Source organism: Leucoraja erinacea, chromosome 8, assembly GCF_028641065.1.
Source record: "Leucoraja erinacea ecotype New England chromosome 8, Leri_hhj_1, whole genome shotgun sequence".
NCBI lineage: Eukaryota > Metazoa > Chordata > Chondrichthyes > Rajiformes > Rajidae > Leucoraja > Leucoraja erinaceus.
The window spans coordinates 36,317,543-36,339,602 of record NC_073384.1 but is presented as its reverse complement, the minus strand read 5'-3'; the positions used below and the strand labels follow the sequence as shown (position 1 = coordinate 36,339,602).

The 22,060-nt window shown below is 42.0% G+C and overlaps 1 protein-coding gene across 1 annotated transcript in view; it reads left to right on the top strand.

Moving 5' to 3' along the window:
• Positions 1-20,111, top strand: part of cep43 (centrosomal protein 43) — a 49,683-nt gene extending 29,572 nt beyond the window's left edge. The window contains 5 exon segments of the mRNA XM_055639460.1: positions 1,212-1,411; positions 9,060-9,181; positions 17,511-17,547; positions 18,573-18,675; positions 19,746-20,111. Of these exon segments, the coding sequence (XP_055495435.1) occupies positions 1,212-1,411; positions 9,060-9,181; positions 17,511-17,547; positions 18,573-18,675; positions 19,746-19,820 (537 nt within the window). The 3' untranslated portion in view covers positions 19,821-20,111.
• Positions 20,112-22,060: the final 1,949 nt, after the last annotated feature.

Sequence of the window (22,060 nt, the reverse complement as noted above, 5' to 3'; positions counted from 1 at the left end):
GGAATTTCAATTTTTGTGTTTTATTTTATGTTATAAATTACTTTAATATTGATCTGATGCAGCATCATATATTTGTGAAAATATTACTCTCTCCTGCTAAGTGTAGTATCATTTTATACTATAAAATTATTGTTATAATCCTCATAAGTCTAAACACTTGTTAGAGGTTGCTTTGCGGTGGAGTTACTGAGTTACTTTTGTTTAGTATCCGTGCCACTTTGATATTGCCTTGGTCTGTGCTAATGGTTAATGCACTACTGTAGACCAATAGCCAGCTATTGATGATTGTACGTAGCATCAATAGTCATCATTATCTACATGTAAAGACTCTTCACTGACTTTCCAAAGTTATTTATTACCCTACAGCCTCGTCCGCACTAATTTTGCAGATATTATCTATGTCTCACCTTTTCCAAAGCTCAATCTTTTGCAGAAAATAATAAATTTATTTGTGCTTCTTGACTCTGACAAGGAAGTCATTTCTAAGCTAGCAAGTCTGTGTGACATATGCTATTGTACATTATATTGGTGCTGAAATGATGCTATAGTTATGTAGGGCAGCAATAGCGAAATGTATAGTGTGCCACTGTACTCCTTCCTCACTTACAATTTTTTTTTTATTGAGATAATACAGCACTGCCTTCAGCCATAATAATACTGGATTAAATTATAGTTGATCTTTATTTTTGAACTGATAAGTGCTCTAAATTTTATATAGCTATTTGAAGGTAAGGAAAAGCTATCATTCATGCAGATATAATTGTATTAATCATATGCTCAATTCAGTAATGATCCTTATTCTATTCGTTAAAGTTTAATCCATAAAAGCTTAAGTTCAGTAGGTTGTATGAAAATTTATTTGTGCACTCACTAACATTCTCTCTGTACTTGTGTATGTTTATTTAATTATCTCTAACAAGGTTAAAATATGTAGTATTTTATTACTGGATATGTGTAGCAATAATCTAACATTTGGAACGTTTACACTATTTTTAATTTACCTGCTAATGCATTACCTTGTTATCCTGGAGTGATAAAGCATAGGACATTTGATAAATTAATGCTATTTACTGATTCAGATGAATTAATTCCATCTGATCATTAATTCACACCATTCCTTTTTGTTTTAATAATACTATACATTTGATCAAATTCATTCAATGCTTGATCGATTTAAAAAAATTATAACACTTGTATTTGCTTTTCCAAAGGTCATTGACACCGGTCATGGAGATACCACTATAGACCTATGTGATATAAAAACTGCAGCTAATCAGTCTTCCAGTGAGCCAAAACAAGATTTGTTGCCTAACACATCCACCAGCCTCCCAGAGAAAGATGGCAATTTTGGTGAAGATGAAGATTCATTCTTTGATGACCCATTCCCTGAACAAATCAAAACCTATGGATGGTAAGATGAGAGATAGCATATCATATCTATATACTTTTAAAACTGTGTGTGTGTGTGTGTGTGACGTATCTCGTCGAAAACCACATGCCGAAAGGGGGGAATTTTTACATATTTCAGTAGAGATGTTCCTTGTGAGTTCAGAAATCCACTCCTCTGTACTTTGGAACATTATTTTACTGACTTTTCAATTAAAATTGTTGACCAATCTGACCTTTCTTTAAAAAATCGGACCGCTGCCCACCTGTGACGTTGCAATAACTGACATTTTTACATCTTCTGATAGAAAATTTCCATATGATTTCAAAAATCCAATTCTCTATAAATTTTGTCTATTATTTCCAGAGAAATTTACAAAATGTTATCATCAAACTGACATTTAAAAATATATATTACGTTTGCCCAGCTGTTGACCTCACAATGCCTTTCCTGGTTGCCATGCTTCCCCCCCCCCCCCCCGTCGCTCTGGATTCATGCAGCTGCCGTCCCACCTCGCTCTCCCGCTCCTCTCGCTGTCTCGCTCTCTCGCTGTCTCGCTCGCTCGCTGTCTCGCTCTCTCGCTCTGAGATAATACCAAGGGGGGTAGTTAGTGTGTGTGTGGGGGTGGTTAGTGTGTGTGATGCCACCCCCCTCCACCCCCCCCCCCCCCCCCCCCTCCCCCCGCAAGCGCGCATTGGAACAGACCCTATGGGTCTGCACGGTCTAAAGTACATTAAATATAGCAACATTTTGAATTTACCTACAATGTCCAAATACACTCTTTGGAACATTATCAGATTAAGTCTTCTGATTAAACTTGGGATTTGGACAACTGAAGACGCAACAGCAAAAGTTGTGAGAGGTTGTGTAGGTGATGATGTATAAACTATAATCAGAGGTGTGGAGGGATAAGAAATGGGGCAGAATGGTTAGAGTGGCTGAAGCAGAATGTAGAGAGGAGATATAATGGATAATAGAAAGCTTTGACCATCAAAAATGAATTTGGATGCTGAGGCATTGCCAAATCGAGTAACAATATAAATCTGCAAGCATCTAGGTGATGGATCAATGGACCTGTAATGTAAGGGTTAAACAGACTGTCAGCTAAAATGGAAGGTACACAAAAAAGCTGGAGAAACTCAGCGGGTGCAGCAGCATCTATGGAGCGAGGGAAATAGGCAACGTTTCGGGCCGAAAACCCTTCAGACTGATCGGGGGCGGGGGTGGGCGGGGACAAGAAAGGACAAAGGAGGAGGAGCCCGAAGGCTGGGGGATGGGAGGAGACAGCAGGGGGACTGAGGAAGGGGAGGAGACAGCAAGGACTAACAAAATTGGGAGAATTCGATGTTCATGCCCCCAGGATGCAGACTCCCCAAACGGAATATGAGGTGCTGTTCCTCCAATTTCCAGTGCTGCTCGCTGTGGCCATGGAGGAGACCCAGGACAGAGAGGTCGGAGACGGAGTGGGAGGGGGAGTTGAAGTGCTGAGCCACCAGGAGGTCAGCTACAAAATCTCATAGCACTGCTGTGGAATCTAACAGACTGTTTTTGAACAGGCTTTCAGAATGACAAAAGGAAATTAGCTTGCATGAAATTTCTCTATTTTCTTGCTCTTTGAATATATTTGCTAGGTATTGCAATATTTATCACAAGGTGGAACAAGAAGATTTAGAAACATAGAAATGGGTGCAGGAGGAGGTCATTCGGCCCTTTGAGCCAGCACCGCCATTCATTGTGATCATGGCTGATCGTCCCTTATCAATAACCCGTGCCTGCCTTCTCCCCATATCCCTAGACTCCACTAGACCCTAGAGCTCTATCTAACTCTCTCTTAAATCCATCCAGTGACTTGGCCCCCACTGTCCTCTGTGGCAGGGAATTCCACAAATTCACAACTCTAGGTGAAAAAGTTTTTTCTCACCTCAGTCTTAAATGACCTCCATTTATTCTAAGAGATTAATTTCTGATTAATCCATTAATTACTGGGGTGATCTATTAAACGGATGAATGACATCTGAAGCAATCAGAAAGGTAGACAGCATTTGTGAAGAAAGTAAGGCGAGGTTGATATTTCAGGGCCAGTTGGAAACGGATCTAATAAATAATTGGAACTGGAAAATATCACAAATACAGACAAAAACAAGGGAGTTGAAGTTGGAATAAGAATGATGATTGTCATGTGAGAGGTTTGAAGATGGTTATAAGATGGTGGTATTTGGTGATGGCACTAGGCAAATAAAATGAGCATGAGAGTTATAATGAGCCCGTGAAGACCCAGTGATGCATGTGACTTGTTACAGTAGAAAAAAGGTGTATGGAGAGGAAGTACATTTTCATGAGGTAGTTTGGTTGCGGAATCCTTTCAACTTTTTTTCTCATGATGTCTGAGTTTCCTCCATCTTCAGGAACTGATAGGTACAAGGAGATGAGAAAGGCAAAACGGGTGTGGGTCATGGGAGCAAGAGTTTTTCCTTCAGTCCTATTGAATAGATCCCAGAGGTTCTCTCTCCTCACGCCATTAACCTTTTCACTCTGCATTTCTGCTCGACATAACTCCACAGTGTTATCTATATATCTGACACCCCAGTCAGCAACCGTTACCTCTGCAAGTTCATGTAACATTGCTTTTGACTGGTGAAAAAGTGGAGGGGGAAATTGCTTCCGAGATCGGAAATCCTAACATGTTTGGGGCGATGTGTAGCTGATCATAACTGCACAGCACCACCTCCAGCTCGTGTTATACTCTGAGACTTCAACTTGGTAGAATCATAAAGTAATACAGCGTGGAACAGGCCCTTCGGCTCAACTTGCCCACACAGACCAACATGTCCCATTTGCACTAGTACCACCTGCTTGCGTATGGCCCATATCCCTCTAAACCTGTCCTATCCAAGTACCTGTCTAAATGTTTCTTAAACATTGCGATAGTACCTGTAGTAAAAGTTCTGATGGGAAATGCTATGTATTCCTGTGAAAAGATTACCTTTTCTTCTTTGGTACTACGTATTTCAGAATTATTCTGGTTTTATTGGATTCTAGACCAAGTGCAGACCCATCACACACGCTAACTACCCCCCTTGGCGCGTCTAGAGTGGGGGGCAGAGAGATAATGGGGAGAGACAGAGAGAAAGGGGTAGAGACAGAGGGAGAGGGGGGAGGGTGGGGGAGAAGGGGGGAGAGATGGGAGGAGAGAGGGGGGGCTGAGACGGGGGGGGGGGGGGGAGGGGATGGGGGTGGGGGGAGGGGAAGGGTGGAGGGGAGGGGATGGGGGTTAGGTGGGGGAGGGCAAGGGGGGGAGAGAGAGTGGAGAGAGATGACCTGGGGGCGGGGCCAGGATGCAGGTGGGAGGGCAAGGTCGGGCGGGGCCAGGAAGCAGTTGGACCAGGTGCAAAGGCATTGTGAGGTCAGCAGCTGCACACATGCACACACACATACATCTAAGGTGTCAATGAAGACAGCAAATTTATTTTTCAAAAACTGTCTTTGAAATTAAAAGTTAATGTTAAGAATTAGTGATGTTTTTTTTTTGTTTTTGTTTATTTTATTAGAAGTTAATACAGTACAAAACAGTACAGTGGAACCTAATTTTAGGTGCCAACTATGTAATACCGTAATCCATTCTATGTACAACCTCTAGTTTTATGTTATGAGAAGGAAGTAAGCAAGACAAGAAAAAGAAAACAATAGAAAGAGGAAAAAGTAGAAAAATAGATGGTAGAGAGTAGAAAAACGTGAAGTGTGTATATAAAAAATAAAAAAGAAAGAGAAAGTGGAAAGTAAAAATAGCAGAGAAGGCCCCTTAAAAGAAAAATTTTCAAATCTGTATTCGGAGATGTATATCTATCCACGTCATGAACTGAAATCAGCAATCTTTACGGTACTGCTGCATCACATGATTCCAAAAAGTCGATGAAAGGAGACCAACTCCTTAAGAATTGGTCATATTTATCTATTAGTCGGAGTCTCATTTCTTCAAGGCGTGCTATGTCCATCATATTCCTAATCCACATTTTAACGGTTGGTATGGTTGTATTTTTCCAAAATTTAAGTATCAATTTCTTTCCAATTATTAACCCATAATTTAAAAAAACATTTTGATCTTTATTTAAATTGGTATCTTCTCCTATTATTCCAAATATAATCCATTCCGTTTTGGGTTCTATTCTTGACTTGAAAAGCTTTGAAAAGCTTAGTGATGCTAAGTGAGAAATAATTAAATTCAATTCAATGATAAACAATGGAATCAACAACCTGGCAGGCTGGGAGGCGGGGCCCGGAGGCAGGTGTGTGGCGCAGGGCCGGGCGGGGCCAGGAGGCAATTGGGCCAGGTGCAAAGGCATTGTGAGGTCAGCAGCTGAGCAACCTTAATATTTAAAAAAAATATCAGTTTGGCTATAAATTTTAGTAAATATCTCGGGAAATAATTGACCAAATCGGTAGAGGATTGGATTTTTGAAATCATAAGGAAAATTTCTACCAGAAGATGTAAGAATTTTTTTTTTTTAATGTCAGATTGGTCAACAATTTTAATTAAAAAAAGTCAGGAAAATAATGTCTCAAATGTACAGAGAAGTGGATTTCTAAATTCACGAGGAAAATCTCTACTGAAATACGTAAACATTTTCCTGTTTTCGGCGTCTGGTTTTTGAGGAGTTGCGTTTCACATGCAAAATCACACACACACACACACACACACACACACACACACACACACACACACACACACACACACACACACACACACACACACACACACACACACACACACACACACACACACACACACAAACACACACACACACACACATAAGACACACTTTTAAAAGTATATAAGATGTTAAAATAAGTGATAAACTCTTAAATTTGAAAGCAGTAGCCTATTTTTATACTGCAAATCTTCAAGCCTTTACAAGGGGGAATTGGAAAATCTATTTCCAACAATTTAGTTCTGATTAGTAGGGTGTTTTTTTTTTTGTAGTTTACAAAGCTTAACTGCTGCTGTAGATATCTTGAAGTAATTGACTCATTATGTGTAAGAATGAACTGCAAATGCTGGTTTAAATCGAAGGTAGACACAAAATGCTGGAGTAACTCAGCTGGCCAGGCAGTATCTCTGGAGAGAAGGAATGGGTGACGTTTTGGGTCGAGTCCCTTCTTCAAACTGACTCATCATGAATGTTTTATTTTCTCCTCCATTTCACTGTCATTTGCTCTGTTAATTAACTACTGTGGTGTCAGTCCTTCCCAGAGAAATAATGTTTCAGGGTTGCATGCGTCAGATAGTAAAAAACATAGCAAACAGCGTAAGTACCATCTGATTCATATTTGTACAATAACTCGATCAAGGTAAAGAATTGTGTAATCTGAAAGTGGAAAGTAAAAAGGAATAACATATCTTTGTACTAACTACTGAAAATCAGGTCACACAACATTTGCAGATAGGATGATATTTGAACTTCATGAATCCTAAGCAAATTGGAATCATTCTTGACTCCTCAATTTTCACTATTTTGCTATAGTTAGTAAAAAAAAAAAAAACACGAATGAAAAGGACTCCTAATTAAACTAAATTGGTAAACTACCTGTGGTCAGCACAGTGGCGCAACTGACAGAGCTGCTGCCTTTCAGTGACGGGGCCGGGTTTGATCCTGACCTTGGGTGATCTGTGTGGAGTTTCCACATTCTCCCTGTGACCGTGTGGATGACCTCGGGGTGCTCCAGTTTCCTCCCACATCCCAAAGACCCAGGTATTTATGTTAATTCACCTTTGTAAATGTGAAGGGAGTAGGAAATTGGGATAACTAGTGTGAAATGGTAATAGATGGTCTGCGTGGATTCAGTGGGCCGAATGGCCTTTGCCCATGGTGTATCTCTAAATTAAAATTTAGGATAGTCAAGTCTAATGCGTGCTATTTGGTTTGTGCATGTGAGATCACAGAAGACCCATATAGTGGAAAAGCAAATTCGCAACCATTAACCTTTTTGTTTGGTTTAAATTATTTCAAGTTTAAAATTCAAAAAATTCGCAAATGTTATTACTTCAAATGACTGTTATAATTTTGGAAGTGATATGATTGTCTATGATATCTTTATAATGTTTTTCCCCTGCTTCCCCATGCCGATAAGGTGCCTCATCAACATTAGTCCCACTTGCTCATGTTTGGCCTATATCTTTCCTATCCATGTATCAGTCCTAATAGCTTTTAAATGTTGTTATAGTACCTGCCTCAACTACCTTCTCTGGCACCTTGTTCCATATACCACCACCATCTGTTTGAAAAAGTTGCCCCTCTGGTTTCTATTAATTCTTTCCCCTCTCTTAAAACTAAGTCCTTTGGTTCCTGATTCTTCTGCCCTGGGTTAAAGACTGTGCATTCACCCAATCTATTCCCCTCACGGTTTTATACACCTCTAAAATTAACCCATCAGCCTCTTGCACTCCAGGAAAAAGTCCCAGCCTACCCAACCTTTCCCTGGAGCTCAGGCCCTCAAGTTCTGGCAATATCTGCGTAAATCCTACAGCAATAATAACTGGATTAGACGCACCTGCAACTGGCCTTGTTGAGGTTGTTGAAGTCTGTTTAGCTCTTGCATTTCATTTCTCACAGCTTGTTGCAGGTGGTCCGTGAGCTCTTTTATCAAGACTTAGATTGCTGGGTAAGTAGTGGTACTGGGCAACCTATCCAGGATTTGTGGTTGAGGGGTCTGGGACGAGTCTGAGAGTAAGAATTTGTGTCATGTGATCAGTCCAATGGAGAATCTTCCACTTTTTGGGTCAGTCGGGATGTTCACGTGAACTTTACTTGGTTGTCTGGGCTGGAACTGCTCTTGTTGTGTCCAAATCCCTTGTGCTTGGGGCCATGCAGCATGATCTATCTCATCTCATTCATATCGTGGTTTTTGAACAGCATGTTGATAAAAATGAATGCTTTCCATGTCTAATTCAGAGACCAGTTAACCAGTGATGTCACACAATGGGGTAAATGCAACAGATTGAAGAATGTTAGTGAGAAAATTGTTATTTTTCAGCATATTTTTAATTTAACAATCGTTATTCCAGAAAATAGCTTTACATTTCAAATAATCCAATTAATTAGTTTTAAATTTGCCAGCTATGCAGTGAGCTTTGAACGTCCCTTTGAATCATTCATCCTGGCCTTGAATTTAACCATTATACCACAATTCCTTTCAATGTACTCTTTCAACTACAAACCTTGAGATTAACCAACTATTTGTTTAGAACTATAATGAGATGTCGACACAAAATGCTGGAGTATCTCAGCGGGTGAGGCAACATCTCTGGAGAGAAGGAATGGGTGATGTTTCGGGTCGACCCGAAACGTCGCCTATTTCTTCTCCCGAGATACTGCCTCACCCGCTGAGTTACTCCAGCATTTTGTGTCTACCTTCGATTTAAACCAGCATCTACAGTTCTTTCTTTACATATAATGAGTTGTAAATGGATTATGCAGTTGGTTCAGATTACATTTTAAGTTAATCATGACCTGGTCTTGATATCTAGTCTGGTCCATTTACAGATTAATTTGTATAGGTGTTGTGTGGAACTTTATTATGAAATAAGACTTTCTAATTTCTGCATTTATTATACATTTTGTGATGGCCTAAGATTCTCCAACACCCAAGTTTTTTAAAGTGTTTTTTAAACATGTAGGCGGACTGATCTGAAAAGTAAATCAGTGAGTGGCCTGACGTCGCTTTCAGATGCCCCTCCTCTCACAGCATGCCTGGGGACGCTGGCAAAAGAACCTACGTTAAAAGAAGCAGATTTAAAAGGTTAGTTAAAAATCCATTATTTGCCCTAGCTGAATAATTTTAAACATACACGCATGCTTTCTTGTGAAAGGTGACTTTACTGAATAAACTGAACGTGTTTTAGTTTATTTTATGTAACATCCTTTGATTCATTTTATTTATCCCAAAAATTTGGATTGTTTGCACTCTCGTTCTGGAGAAGGGGATAGAGTCTGATTACTGCAGGCAAACTTTTTTTTCCCCCATAATGGGCCTGTCCCACTTAGGCGATTTTTTTGGTGACTGCAGGAGCCTATGCGGTCGCCACATGTTCGTGGGTGATTGCCGGGGAGTCGCCTCCATGCTCGTGAGGAGTTCCCGCATTCTGGGAACTAATCGCGGCATCATTATGGCCGCCGTAATTTTTTTAACATGTTGAAAAATTAGCGGCGACTAGAATGAGGCCGCCATGGAGAGTAGCGAGAATTCTCGTGCCATAGGTGGGTCGCCAGGAGCTTCTAGTGGGTTGCCAGGAGGTCAAAGGTTCTCTTAGGTTCTCGTAGGTTGTGGCCGGTGCTGACTGGTGAATTTCATTGGCTCATTGGGGGAAAAAAACGTAAGCCGTAGTTTTCAGAACCAAGGATAACTGGTAATGTTAATGTCCGCCGAGCATTACAGCCATGTATCTGGCTTCTTAAAAGCTGTCTGCGCTCCTTCTCTCCCTCCTTCCCCCCCCCTCCCCCCCCCCCTTTTTAAAGGACTCACTGTAAGCTGTGTGTAGATTGGCTATTGCATGCTAGCCAATTATAGTGCTTGTTAGTAGTAGTTCCGCCTAGTATGTACTTTATAATATCAAGAGCTCGCCTACGCCAGCCAGTAGATGTAGCAGCTCGGAGCTGTAAGTGATTTAATAAACATGTTGTATCTTAACGTGTTCGGGTCACATCATTTAACAGTAAGTCTTACCCACTCTGTTCAAGTTTATTGGGTTTTATCTTTTGATTAGTTTGTGCCTTTATTATCTCCGTTATGACTTATTTGTGTCGCCGCCCAAGCCCTTTGATCTTTGATTCAGACATTGCTGACGAATGGCGTCTTTTCGCATTCATTATGACTACACTCATTATGTTTGCATCGTTCATCGGAATGACCCCCCAGAAGTGTGTGCATCTGTTTTTTCTCAATCTTGCGGGACCTGAGCCAATGAATCGTGCCGACAACTTCACTTTTGCTCCTTCTGTTTTGGATGACAACGGTCGGGTCCGTATACCTGCAGACGCAATTGACGACCCCGTGGTTTTGCTAAGAAAGTTCAGAGACCTGTATAATATGCCTTCAAACCATATTATTGAAAGAACCAAGTTCTATGCTCGTTTACAACAGGTCGATGAGCCTATTGAACAATTTTTATCAGCGAACCTGAAGCACATAGCAGCACGCTGTTGATTTTGTGATTTTCATGATGAGCTCGTACGTGACAAACTGGTAGGTGGAATGCTTGATAGCAAGCTGAGAACTGAGCTTTTTCGAAACACTGAATTATCCCTTGACCAAGCTGAATATGCCTGCCATATTTCCGAGATAAAGTCTCCCCACACTGATCCAGTGCCTTTCAGTCCCCACGAGCAACACAGCGTTAATCTTCCAAACCTCTCCTCTCGCAAACCCCCTTCCGGGTCTGCTGTTCGCTGTCAGAATTGTAACTATTTTCATGCTAAAGGTTGTCAGTTCTGTGTTGCCTACGGAAAAGCTTGCAATTTCTGTAAGAAATTAAACCATTTTGCTTGATGCTGTCGTCCCCGTGTGACTCCTAATGCTTCAAGGACAAGCCTGCACCTGCTTCAACTGGAGTTCACCGATACTGACTCCCATGAGCCTGGGTTGTCAGCCCCCGCTTCGCTCTCAGAAGGTGTAGATAACAGTTCTGCTATCCACTTCCTCCCCTCGTCTACTGAGCTACTTGATCCTGAAGTCACTATGTTCGTGAATAACAGGCCTCTTCTCGCCAAGGTAGACACTGGCGCAAAAGTCAATGTTATCTCATTAAGGGAGTTCAAGAAAATTCGCAATGCTGAACGTATAGATAAGGCCTCCACAACGCTTTGGGCTTACAGGGGAGAGGTCTACGCCCACTCGGTTTAAAGTGCACTGTTGATGAACAGACCCAAACCTTGCAGTTTTACATTGTGAAAGCAAATTCGGTACTTTGGACGCGCTGTCCACAAACTTTACCTCACTGATGAGCCCACTCAGCAACTACTCTCTCAATACAAAGACCTGTTTAATGATGAGCTTGGCAAGTTGCCTAGCAAATATCTCATTACTGTTGATCCTAAAGTCACACCCGTGGTCCGAACACCACATCATGTCCCACGAGCCATGTGGGACAGAATACATGCTGAACTCAAACGCATGGTCTCAATGGGTGTTATTGCTGAAGTAATTGACCCGTCCGACTGGGTTTCCACCATGGTCGTTGCAACTAAAAAAAACAAAGAGGAGATCCGTATCTGCATCAACCCGAGAGATCTTAACACTGCCATCAAGCGTCCACATTACCCAATGCGAACCACAGAAGATGTCGCTGCACAGATTGGCAACGCAGCAGTATTAACCATATAACCATATAACAATTACAGCACGGAAACAGGCCATCTCGGCCCTACAAGTCCGTGCCGAACAACTTTTTTTTCCATTAGTCCCACCTGCCTGCACTCATACCATAACCCTCCATTCCCTTCTCATCCATATGCCTATCCAATTTATTTTTAAATTATACCAATGAACCTGCCTCCACCACTTCCACTGGAAGCTCATTCCACACCGCTACCACTCTGAGTAAAGAAGTTCCCCCTCATATTACCCCTAAACTTCTGTCCCTTAATTCTGAAGTCATGTCCTCTTGTTTGAATCTTCCCTATTCTCAAAGGGAAAAGCTTGTCCACATCAACTCTGTCTATCCCTCTCATCATTTTAAAGACCTCTATCAAGTCCACCCTTATCCTTCTGCACTCCAGAGAATAAAGACCTAACTTATTCAACCTATCTCTGTAACTTAGTTGTTGAAACCCAGGCAACATTCTAGTAAATCTCCTCTGTACTCTCTCTATTTTGTTGACATCCTTCCTATAATTGGGCGACCAAAATTGTACACCATACTCCAGATTTGGTCTCACCAATGCCTTGTACAATTTTAACATTACATCCCAGCTTCTATATTCAATGCTCTGATTTATAAAGGCTAGCATACCAAAAGCTTTCTTTACCACCCTATCTATATGAGATTCCACCTTCAAGGAACTATGCACGGTTATACCCAGATCCCTCTGTTCAACTGTATTCTTCAATTCCCTACCATTTACCATGTACGTCCTATTTTGATTTGTCCTGCCAAGGTGTAGCACCTCACATTTATCAGCATTAAACTCCATCTGCCATCTTTCAGCCCATTCTTCCAAATGGCCTAAATCACTCTGTAGACTTTGGAAATCCTCTTCATTATCCACAACACCCCCTATCTTGGTATCATCTGCATACTTACTAATCCAATTTACCACACCTTCATCCAGATCATTGATGTACATGACAAACAACAAAGGACCCAACACAGATCCCTGAGGCACCCCACTAGTCACCTGCCTCCAACCCGATAAACAGCCATCCACCATTACCCTCTGGCTTCTCCCATTCAGCCACTGTTGAATCCATCTTGCTATTCCTGCATTTATACCCAACAGTTGAACCTTCTTAACCAACCTTCCATGAGGAACCTTGTCAAAGGCCTTACTAAAGTCCATATAGACAACATCCACTGCTTTACCCTCGTCAATTTCCCTAGTAACCTCTTCAAAAAATTCAAGAAGATTAGTCAAACATGACCTTCCAGGCACAAATCCATGTTGACTGTTCCTAATCAGACCCTGTTTATCCAGATGCTTATATATATTATCTCTAAGTATCTTTTCCATTAATTTGCCCACCACTGAAGTCAAACTAACAGGTCTATAATTGCTAGGTTTACTCTTAGAACCCTTTTTAAACAATGGAACAACATGCGCAGTACGCCAATCCTCGGGGACTATTCCCGTTTCTAATGACATTTGAAATATTTCTGTCATAGCCCCGGCTATTTCTACACTAACTTCCCTCAATGTCCTAGGGAATATCCTGTCAGGACCTGGAGACTTATCCACTTTTATATTTTTCAAAAGTGTCAGTACGTCTTTTACTTTGAACCTCATAGTATCCATAGCTACTCTACTAGTTTCCCTTACCTCACATAATTCAATATCCTTCTCCTTGGTGAATATCGAGGAAAAAAAATTGTTCAATATCTCCCCCATTTCTCAGTCCTGGATGCCAAAAGCTCCTTTTGGCAGATTCAACTAAACCCAGACTTGCCCAACCTCACTACATTCAGCACACACTTTGGCCGCTTCAAATTTCTAAGTATGCCTTTCGGCATCAACTCCGCCAGTGAAGTCTTCCAGCGCACTATGGAACAATTGTTTGCAGAGTACCCGTGCGCTATCATTGTAGCAATGTTACAAAATTTTGAGATTTTAAAAATCAAGTCTGCAATTTATCCCATCAGATAAAGCATAAAAATAAGTTTAATTTGACACCTAATTCACTTTAATGTCTCAAGTATTTAAAAAGTTATGGCCATTTTCATACTCTGAAATTAGCATCTTGATTTTCTATGGACATAACAAAAAAGCTGTGATCGTGGACAGTCAAAAGCCCATAGCTTTCTTAAAAATTAAGAGAACTGAATGAAATTTTCAGTTATCATAGATTGAAGCATTCTGAAACAAATATAAAGTAATCTTACTTGGATGACCTGAAATTAAAGCATATAATTAGTTAGTTACCTAATTGTAGCTAATTTCAAACTTCAATTACTAGATCTAAACATCTATCCATTTCTTAATAAATGATTAACATTTTTAAATAGCCGAAGTGTCCAAATAATATTCACAAATAATTCACAGTAAAACATGATTTTAAAATCTCATTTACATTAATTTATAGGCCAAATGGAAGGAATTTAGTGTTTAATTACTGTAAATTAAAGTCCATTTAAATCGGCTTTCTAGTGGGATCCTGTGAACGCGCTGGTTTAGAACGTTCACATTGCGGTAGATTTGTACCCTCAAATGCCCAGAAAAAATACTGCGGGATATAATGGGCCCAAAATTAGCTACTCGCAATATTAAACTTTGTATAAAGGAATCTTAAGAAGCCCTTTTTAACATAAAAATAAACAGCCTACCTTCCATTTTCCCCTGTATGAGATCCGGCCGGTTGCCGGCGGTCGGGGGTTTAGAGGTTAATTTTTAACCTACTATAACAATTTAATAAAGCCCTTAAAACTAATAATAGCTCAAGCGAGGGAATCTTCCAGCGATTTTTCGTTAATAATTAACTAGGCTAAAAAACCTCGATTTGAACAACCTAGGGAAAATCGCGTTTTAAACCCGCCACCCTCTAAACGGCGCCAAAATCGCACACACGGGCTGGGACAGATTTTCAGCGATGCTTCAGGTACGTTTTGCAACATACCTAATCATTGTTGATGATATTCTCGTCTATGGTCGTGACCTGGCTGAACATGACGCCAATCTGAAGAAACTACTCGACCGTGCCAAAGACATTCAGCTTAAACTCAATCCACTAAAGTGCAGGTTTCGAGTTCCTGAGGTCACTTACGTCGGACATGTTTTTCACAGCGACGGTCTCAGACCAGATCCGCTGAAAACTGCGGCTATCAACGAACTGCCGGTTCCTACTGATGTCGTGAGTTTACAACGATTCCTCAGCATGGTTAACTACCTGGGTAAATTTATTCCCAACCTCAGCGACATCGGCCCTCCTGTGAGAACTGACACGCAAGGACGCGGCATGGTCCTGGTACCCGCAGCACCAAAGGACTTTCAACGCTCCCAAACAGCAGCTGGCTAGCGCACCTACACTCTCCTATTTCGATCTGGAGTTACCAGTAATGCTCACCTGCGATGCATCCCAGTACGGGCTAGGCGCAGTGTACCTGCAGGCCACAACTGACAGCAATTCCAAGCCCGTGTGATATGCATCCCGTACACTAACTGACACCGAACAGCGCTACGCCCAGAAAAGGAACTGCTCGCAGTGGTTTTCGCCTGCATTAAATTCAAGGACTTCATATTTGGTAAAACCGTGACCATCGAGACTGACCACCAGCCGCTGGTCACCATTTTGAAAAAACGGATCCACACTGCCCCAGCCCGTCTACAGCGAATGATGATGCAACTGCAGCGCTTTGATTTCAACATCGTCTATAAGAAAGGTAAAGACATGTACATAGCTGACACGCTGTCCAGAGCCCCGCACAGAACCAACGAACAACAACTCTCCCAACAGGATGAATTCTCAGTCATGAAGTTTCTTGTTTATGCCAACAGATCGTTTAAGCAGCCTAGCTGAACACACGGCTGTTGATGAGACTTTACAATTGCTGTATACAGTCATCTGACGCAGTTGGCCCGACAAACAGTCCAACACCCCGCTCGAAATACGCCCCTACTTCCTGGTTCGTGACGAACTAGTGCTACAGGACGGAATCATAGTCAAGGGCCACAAGGCAGTGGTCCTGCTGCCCTCCGGGTCAAATACTATAACGACAACCTCGGGGGCCACCCCGGCATGGAGGCAACCACCCAAAGGGCGCAAAGCATGTTTTACTGGCCCGGTATGACCAAATACATATGCGAAAGAACCGAAACGTGCACTGTTTGCAAAAGCCTGACGCCTCATCAGCAGAAGCAGCCTTTACTGCTGCAACCAGACCGTCCTCTCCCGTGGTCCTCGTTAGCCACCGACATCTTAGAGTGGCATGGGAAACACTATCCGGTTCTTGTTGGCTCTTACTCGGGCTGGTTCGAAATAGACCTACTGCAAACCATTTCTTCGGAGGCAGTGATTGAGAAGCTGCAATGGCACCTCTCCATGCATGGCTCCCCTGCACGTATTCAGTCTGACAACGGCAGACAGTTCACCAGCCAAGCCTTTAAAAACTTTGCTAAACGATGGGACTTTCAACACGTTACCAGCAGTCCCGAGTTCCCGCAGTTCAACTGACTCGACTAACGCGCCGTTCGGAGTGCAAAACAACTCATGGAACGATCATACCTTGCCAAATCTGACGTATACCTGGACCTACTCAATCTACAGAACATTGCACGGGATCCCGTACTAGGTTCTCCAGCCCAACGACTGATGTCTCGCCAAACCTGTGCTCCCCAGCCTGTCTCCTAGCAGTTGTTGCAGCCACAAGTTCGTTCCCGACCTGTGGTTCAGAAACAGCTACAAATTAAACATGATACGCAAAAGCAGTTCTTCGACAAGTCCAGCAAGCCACTTAAACTCTTGCCGGTGGACAAGTGGTTCGTCTGCAAACCGACAAGGGCCATGCACGACTGGTCGTGCCAAAGAACCACATTCATATCTGGTCGAAGTGGACGGAGTCATCTACAGACGCAACCGTCAACACATCCTTCCGGTGAAGGAACCGCGTCCTGTGACTCCATATCCTGATGCCCCGCGTCTCGTGCTCACTCCCACAATCTGTCCACTCCCCCACCACCAATCGTCGTTCCTACTGCGGTTCCCCACGTCGTTTGGCGCCTGGCTCGCCTTTCTCGTCTCCTTCCATGCCTGTCGGGTCGCCTGTTGTTTCCCCACTCCCCCCCCCCCCCTGGTCTTTTCTCCCGCGAAAGGAGGTGAGGCGGTCTGGTATTGCACGAGGGCCAGACGGGTTTGTAGGCCGTTAGTTATGGCGATTTTGTGTAACTTTGCTGGTATATTCTTACCATTCCACTTGTATTGCTTAGCCGCCGATGTTTCTTTATTTCTACAAGAAGAGATGTAGATTGGCTATTGCATGCTAGCCAATTATAGTGCTTGTTAGTAGTAGCTCCGCCAAGTACGTGCTTTATAATATCAAGAGCTCGCCTACGCCAGCCTGTAGATGTAGCAGATCGGAGCTGTAACGTTCCTCCGATTGAATAAACATGTGTTGTATCTTAACGTGTGTCCGGGTCACATCATTACACTGCTTTTTAGCTTCTTAATTACAGCGCCAACCTTCCTATTTATCGCAGTGTGTGTCTGTATCACATTGGCTTTGCACTGTGTGAATTTCACTCAGACAGCGCTCCCCCCACTTACCCTGTCCCCCGCCTGCATAACGGGCTGGTGACGTAAGCGATGTGTGTGTGTCTGTGTCTGGCGACTGCCGGGTAACTTGACAGTCACTGGCAGTTGCCTGAAAAATCGCCTAAGTGGGACAGACCCAAAACTCACATTTTATTTTCTGATCTCTTTGGAACAGGCGATGAAGAAGAAGAATATGATGATGATTTCATCAGGTAAAGGAATTTTGATCATTGAAGCATAATTAAAATGCATGTTGATTTTTCACGTGATGATGAGTAAATAGTTTGATCAGTACTGAGCTTTTTTGCATCTTAAACATCTATGCTGCTTCTCCATTTTAAGCCCTTGCAGTTAGTCATGGAGTGATGCAGTGTGGAAACAGGCCCTTTGGCCCAACTTGCCTTTAAAAACGATACGATAGAACTGTATTTATCCCAGGAGGGAAATTGATCTGCCAACAGTCATAAAACATAAGATACACGAAACATAAAATTAAAGTGACAAGTGGAAAGGATTGGGGATGTGCAAATATTTTTTTTGGGGTGGGGGGGGGGGAAGTGGGGGGGGAGGGGGGGTCAGTCTACCCCATGACAGAAGGGGGAGGAATTGTACAGTTTGATAGCCATAGTTAAGAAGAATCTCCTGTGGTGTTCTGTACTGCATCTTTCGTCTGAACCAGTCTGTTGCTGAAGGTACTCCTCAGGTTGACTAGTGTCATGGAGGGGGTGAGCTGTATTGTTCAAGATGCTCCATAGCTTGAGGAGCATCCTCCCCTCCAAGACCATCTCCCATGAATCAAACTCCCCCCCCCCCCCCCCCCCCCCCCCCCCCCCCCCCCCCATCAGGAACCAGCCTTCCTGATAAGTTTGTTAATCCTGTTGACATCCGCGGCCTTCGCCCTGCTGCCCCAGCACACGACAGCGAAGAAAATGGCACTTGCTACCACCGATTGGTAGAACATCTACAGCTCTGTCCCTTCTTGATCAGGGCCTCAGCGTTCCTGGACCAGTCCAGTTTACTGTCCAGGTACACTCCAAGGTATTTGTACTCCTTGGTAATCTGCACATCCATACCATTGATGGAGACTGGGGACTCCTCTCCATCTAAAGTTCCTCTATTCCTATTTATTACGCACTGAATATTTATAATAAAAAAATATTATGCGAATGGTATCACATTTTGTAAAAAAAGTTTTGTGATGAGGTTTATGTCATGAATACAAATTTCTTTGTTTCAGTGGCAGTCAACGTTCAGATAAAACCAAGAGCGAATTGAGCATTGGTGAGGAGATTGAAGAGGACATTTCAGTAGAAGGGGAAGATTTTTGTACCGGTGATAAGGTTTGAACACCTTTTGAAGTTTTAATATGTTATAAACCACTGTTTTACAGAAAATGGTAAAAACAGTCAACAGTCGGGCAACTTTAATTGTCAATCCTGTTGAGGGGCCTTTTGTAAGTTCATATGTCATAAGATTAGAATTGTGTCATTCGGACCATCGAGTCTACTCCAGCATTTAATCATGCCTTCTCTTCCCCTCTCAACTCCATTCTCCATAACCATTGACAACCTTACTAATCAAGTATTTGTCAATCTCAGTCTTAAAATTGAAATGTTGATTCTGTTTCTCTTTCCACAAATGCTGCCTGACCTGTTGTGTATTTTCAGCATTTTTTGCTTCAGATATTCAGAATGGAAAAGGGCTTGTTTCCAAGCTGTATCTTTAAACAAAACTAAATATGAATGATCAGTTTGTGTTCTTGGGTGGTGCAAAGAGAAGAAATAACTCTGAAGAAAGGTCTTGACCTGAAACGTCACCCATTCCTTCTCTCCAGAGTTGCTGCCTGTCAGAAGAAATACCAGGCTGGGTGTTGCATCAGTCAAGTTACAGTTGGCGGAGATGTGGGAATGAACAAAAGGAACTATTTCTCAGTAATGCTCAAAAGGCAGAGAAATATTTGTGGTGGAATCTTGTTGAAAGTGGTAGAATGGTCTTTTGAATGTGGAAGATGGTGGTGCGACAAAGAAGGACCTCTTGCGGATACTAGGAAGTGCAGATGCTGGTTTACAAAAAAAGATAAAGTACTGAAGTAACTCAGCATGTCAGCTGCATCTCCCAATAACACGGATAGATGACGTTTTGGGTTGGGACCCTTCTTCAGACAGGTTAAAGAAGGATCCTGACTCGAACGTCACCTATCCATGTTCTCCAGAGATGCTGCCTGATCCGCTGAGTTACTCCAGCACTTGTTTTATCTCTACCCTTGCTCTCTGCAGGAGAGCAGCAAATGAGACCAGATGTACAGGAAATCAATATGATGCTGTCAAAGGTTCCATCAACTGTGGGTATCTGTATTTTGCTTTGCATTGATTTTTCATTTTTATAACTCTTATTTCTTGCTTTCTTGCAGCTTGACGACTTTACACAGGACCACACCATATCACACAGCAGCGATATGGCAGATTATATAGAGGAAGTACCATAGTATTGTGTACTTCATTGTACAGATGAGTGGATTTTGCTGCTTCTGATGTGCTGAAGAGTGATGAAGGAATTGGCCTGTCGGAACCATTTGTTTAACGTGATATTAAATTATAGACCACGTTCACACTAAGAAATTAAGCAATCAAAATGGTACTGACTTGGGCAGTGGAAAGTCGGCAAGTCCAAGACCTTCATTCAGTATTCATTAGAAAAAAATATTTTAGAATTACTAAGTTTGGTCCTTAAGTTGTAAAGGTAAAATCTTTTGATTAAAAATTATTTTTAATATTAATTTGCTGTTTCAAATATTTGTATTGCATAGTGTTGTAAAAAACCTGTAAAAGTCTCTTTTAGAACTGGTTAAGAAGTTTTAAATATTTATTTGAATTATATAAATATATTTGAATTCAATCAATCAATATTATTAGGAAGTCACTGGAAATTTTCAAAATGTGAGGCACAAGCAAACGGCATTTAATTGATGGTGGGGCGAGGAGCTGGTGAGAGGGTAAGGGAAATTCGAGAGGATCAGGTATAGTCTTTGCTGCTAGTCAATGTCCAGTGATCTCTTGGGAAAGTTATCATGAGTGTATTGAATGGAAAATAAATTGACCTGGCTTCACATGAAGAGCCTGCTGTGTACATTGAGCTAACACACACAACACAAAGTTGTGGAGGACATCAGCGGGTCAGGCATTTCCTTAAATACTTTTATTACCACAGAAGTTAGTGCCACCGGTCAATAGTCATTGAGGCATGTCACCTTGCTCTTCTTGGACACTGGTATTATGAAGAATGTCCTTTTAAAGCAGTATGACCTTTTAAACGTTTGATTGTGAGAGGATAAAGATGTCTGCAAAAACCAGCTGTGTGGGTTTCCCGAACGCAGTTAGTGCACTGTCAGAGCCAGGTGTTTTCTGAGGATTGACCCACTTGTAGGACCTTCCAACAATATTCTCAGTGACTGATATTACAGAGTTGTCAGGAGGCTCTGAGGACTTGAAAAGGAAAATTTTTGAGTTGTATGTGAAACAATGGGGACCAAATGTGCTATTGGGTGGGGGAGGGAGGGGGAAGAGACCTTGCCCCCCCCCCCTCAAGATAATGACCCCCACATTATCTTGAGGGGGTCAATATCTTCCCCACTGACCGAAGTGGTTAAAGGAGTCAACCGGTAAATGGAGGCTGCAGCTGATGATTAACTGATGGTATTTCACCTTGAACTTGTGTATCTACCTGTAGGAAATCTATATGGTAGGACTGAACACTTTCTATGGAAGCAAAGTCCCACCTTCACCTCAAAGATTCAGTCTGAGGAAGGGTCTTGACCCGAAACGTCACCTATTCCTTCGCACCACCTTTACTAAAATGCAGATGCTAGAAATCTGAAATAAAAAGGGTTCCTCGTCCTCAAATGTTAACTTCCCTGTTTTCACATGTTTTGTGTTTATGGGCCAAGAATGTTTTGTAATTGTCATTGTACCGAAAACAGAGCCAATGAAATTCTTTGCTGCTGCTTAACTTGGACATAACCAGTGATAATATATAATCGCAATATAATAAATGAATATCTGTAACACTAGGTATCCACAACAGTGCAAAACCAAAGTCAATAGTGTACAAATTAAAGAGTCAAGAGTGTTAACTGTTACGATATCTATTGAGACTCAATAGATAACAAAAAAAGTTTAATAATTAAAAAAAAAAAACCAATATTGGACAAAACAAAGTCCCTAGTGGAACCAAGACAGTTTGGAGTTTAGTTGGCATTTGTAGTGTTCAATAACCTGATGAATGTTAGGAAGAAGTCGTTCCTGAACCTGGATGTCAAGGTTTTCAGACTCCTATAGCTTCTTCCCAATGGTGTGGTCATTAATGATACCGTCTACATTTTTTTAAAACAGCGTTGCCTTTGATGGTGGGGATGCCAATACCCATGATGGAACGAGAAACATGTTAACATGCAAGAGGCAGCCATGAGTTATCCCCCAACCAGTGAATCAGATGAAACCTCTGGCCTTGGCTCCTCCAGATATGAATGGTGATGGACTGATACACAATTTGACTGCGGAGGAACCTCCAAGAACATTCCCAATATTGGCGGACTCAGCGTGTGCTTCCCAAGTAAAGAATTAATCTTAGAAAATGTAATGAGTAGAGTCGTGCACACGTCAAGGTACAACACATGTTTATTAAAGTACTCTTACTAGCAATGTTACAAAATTTTGAGATTTTAAAAAT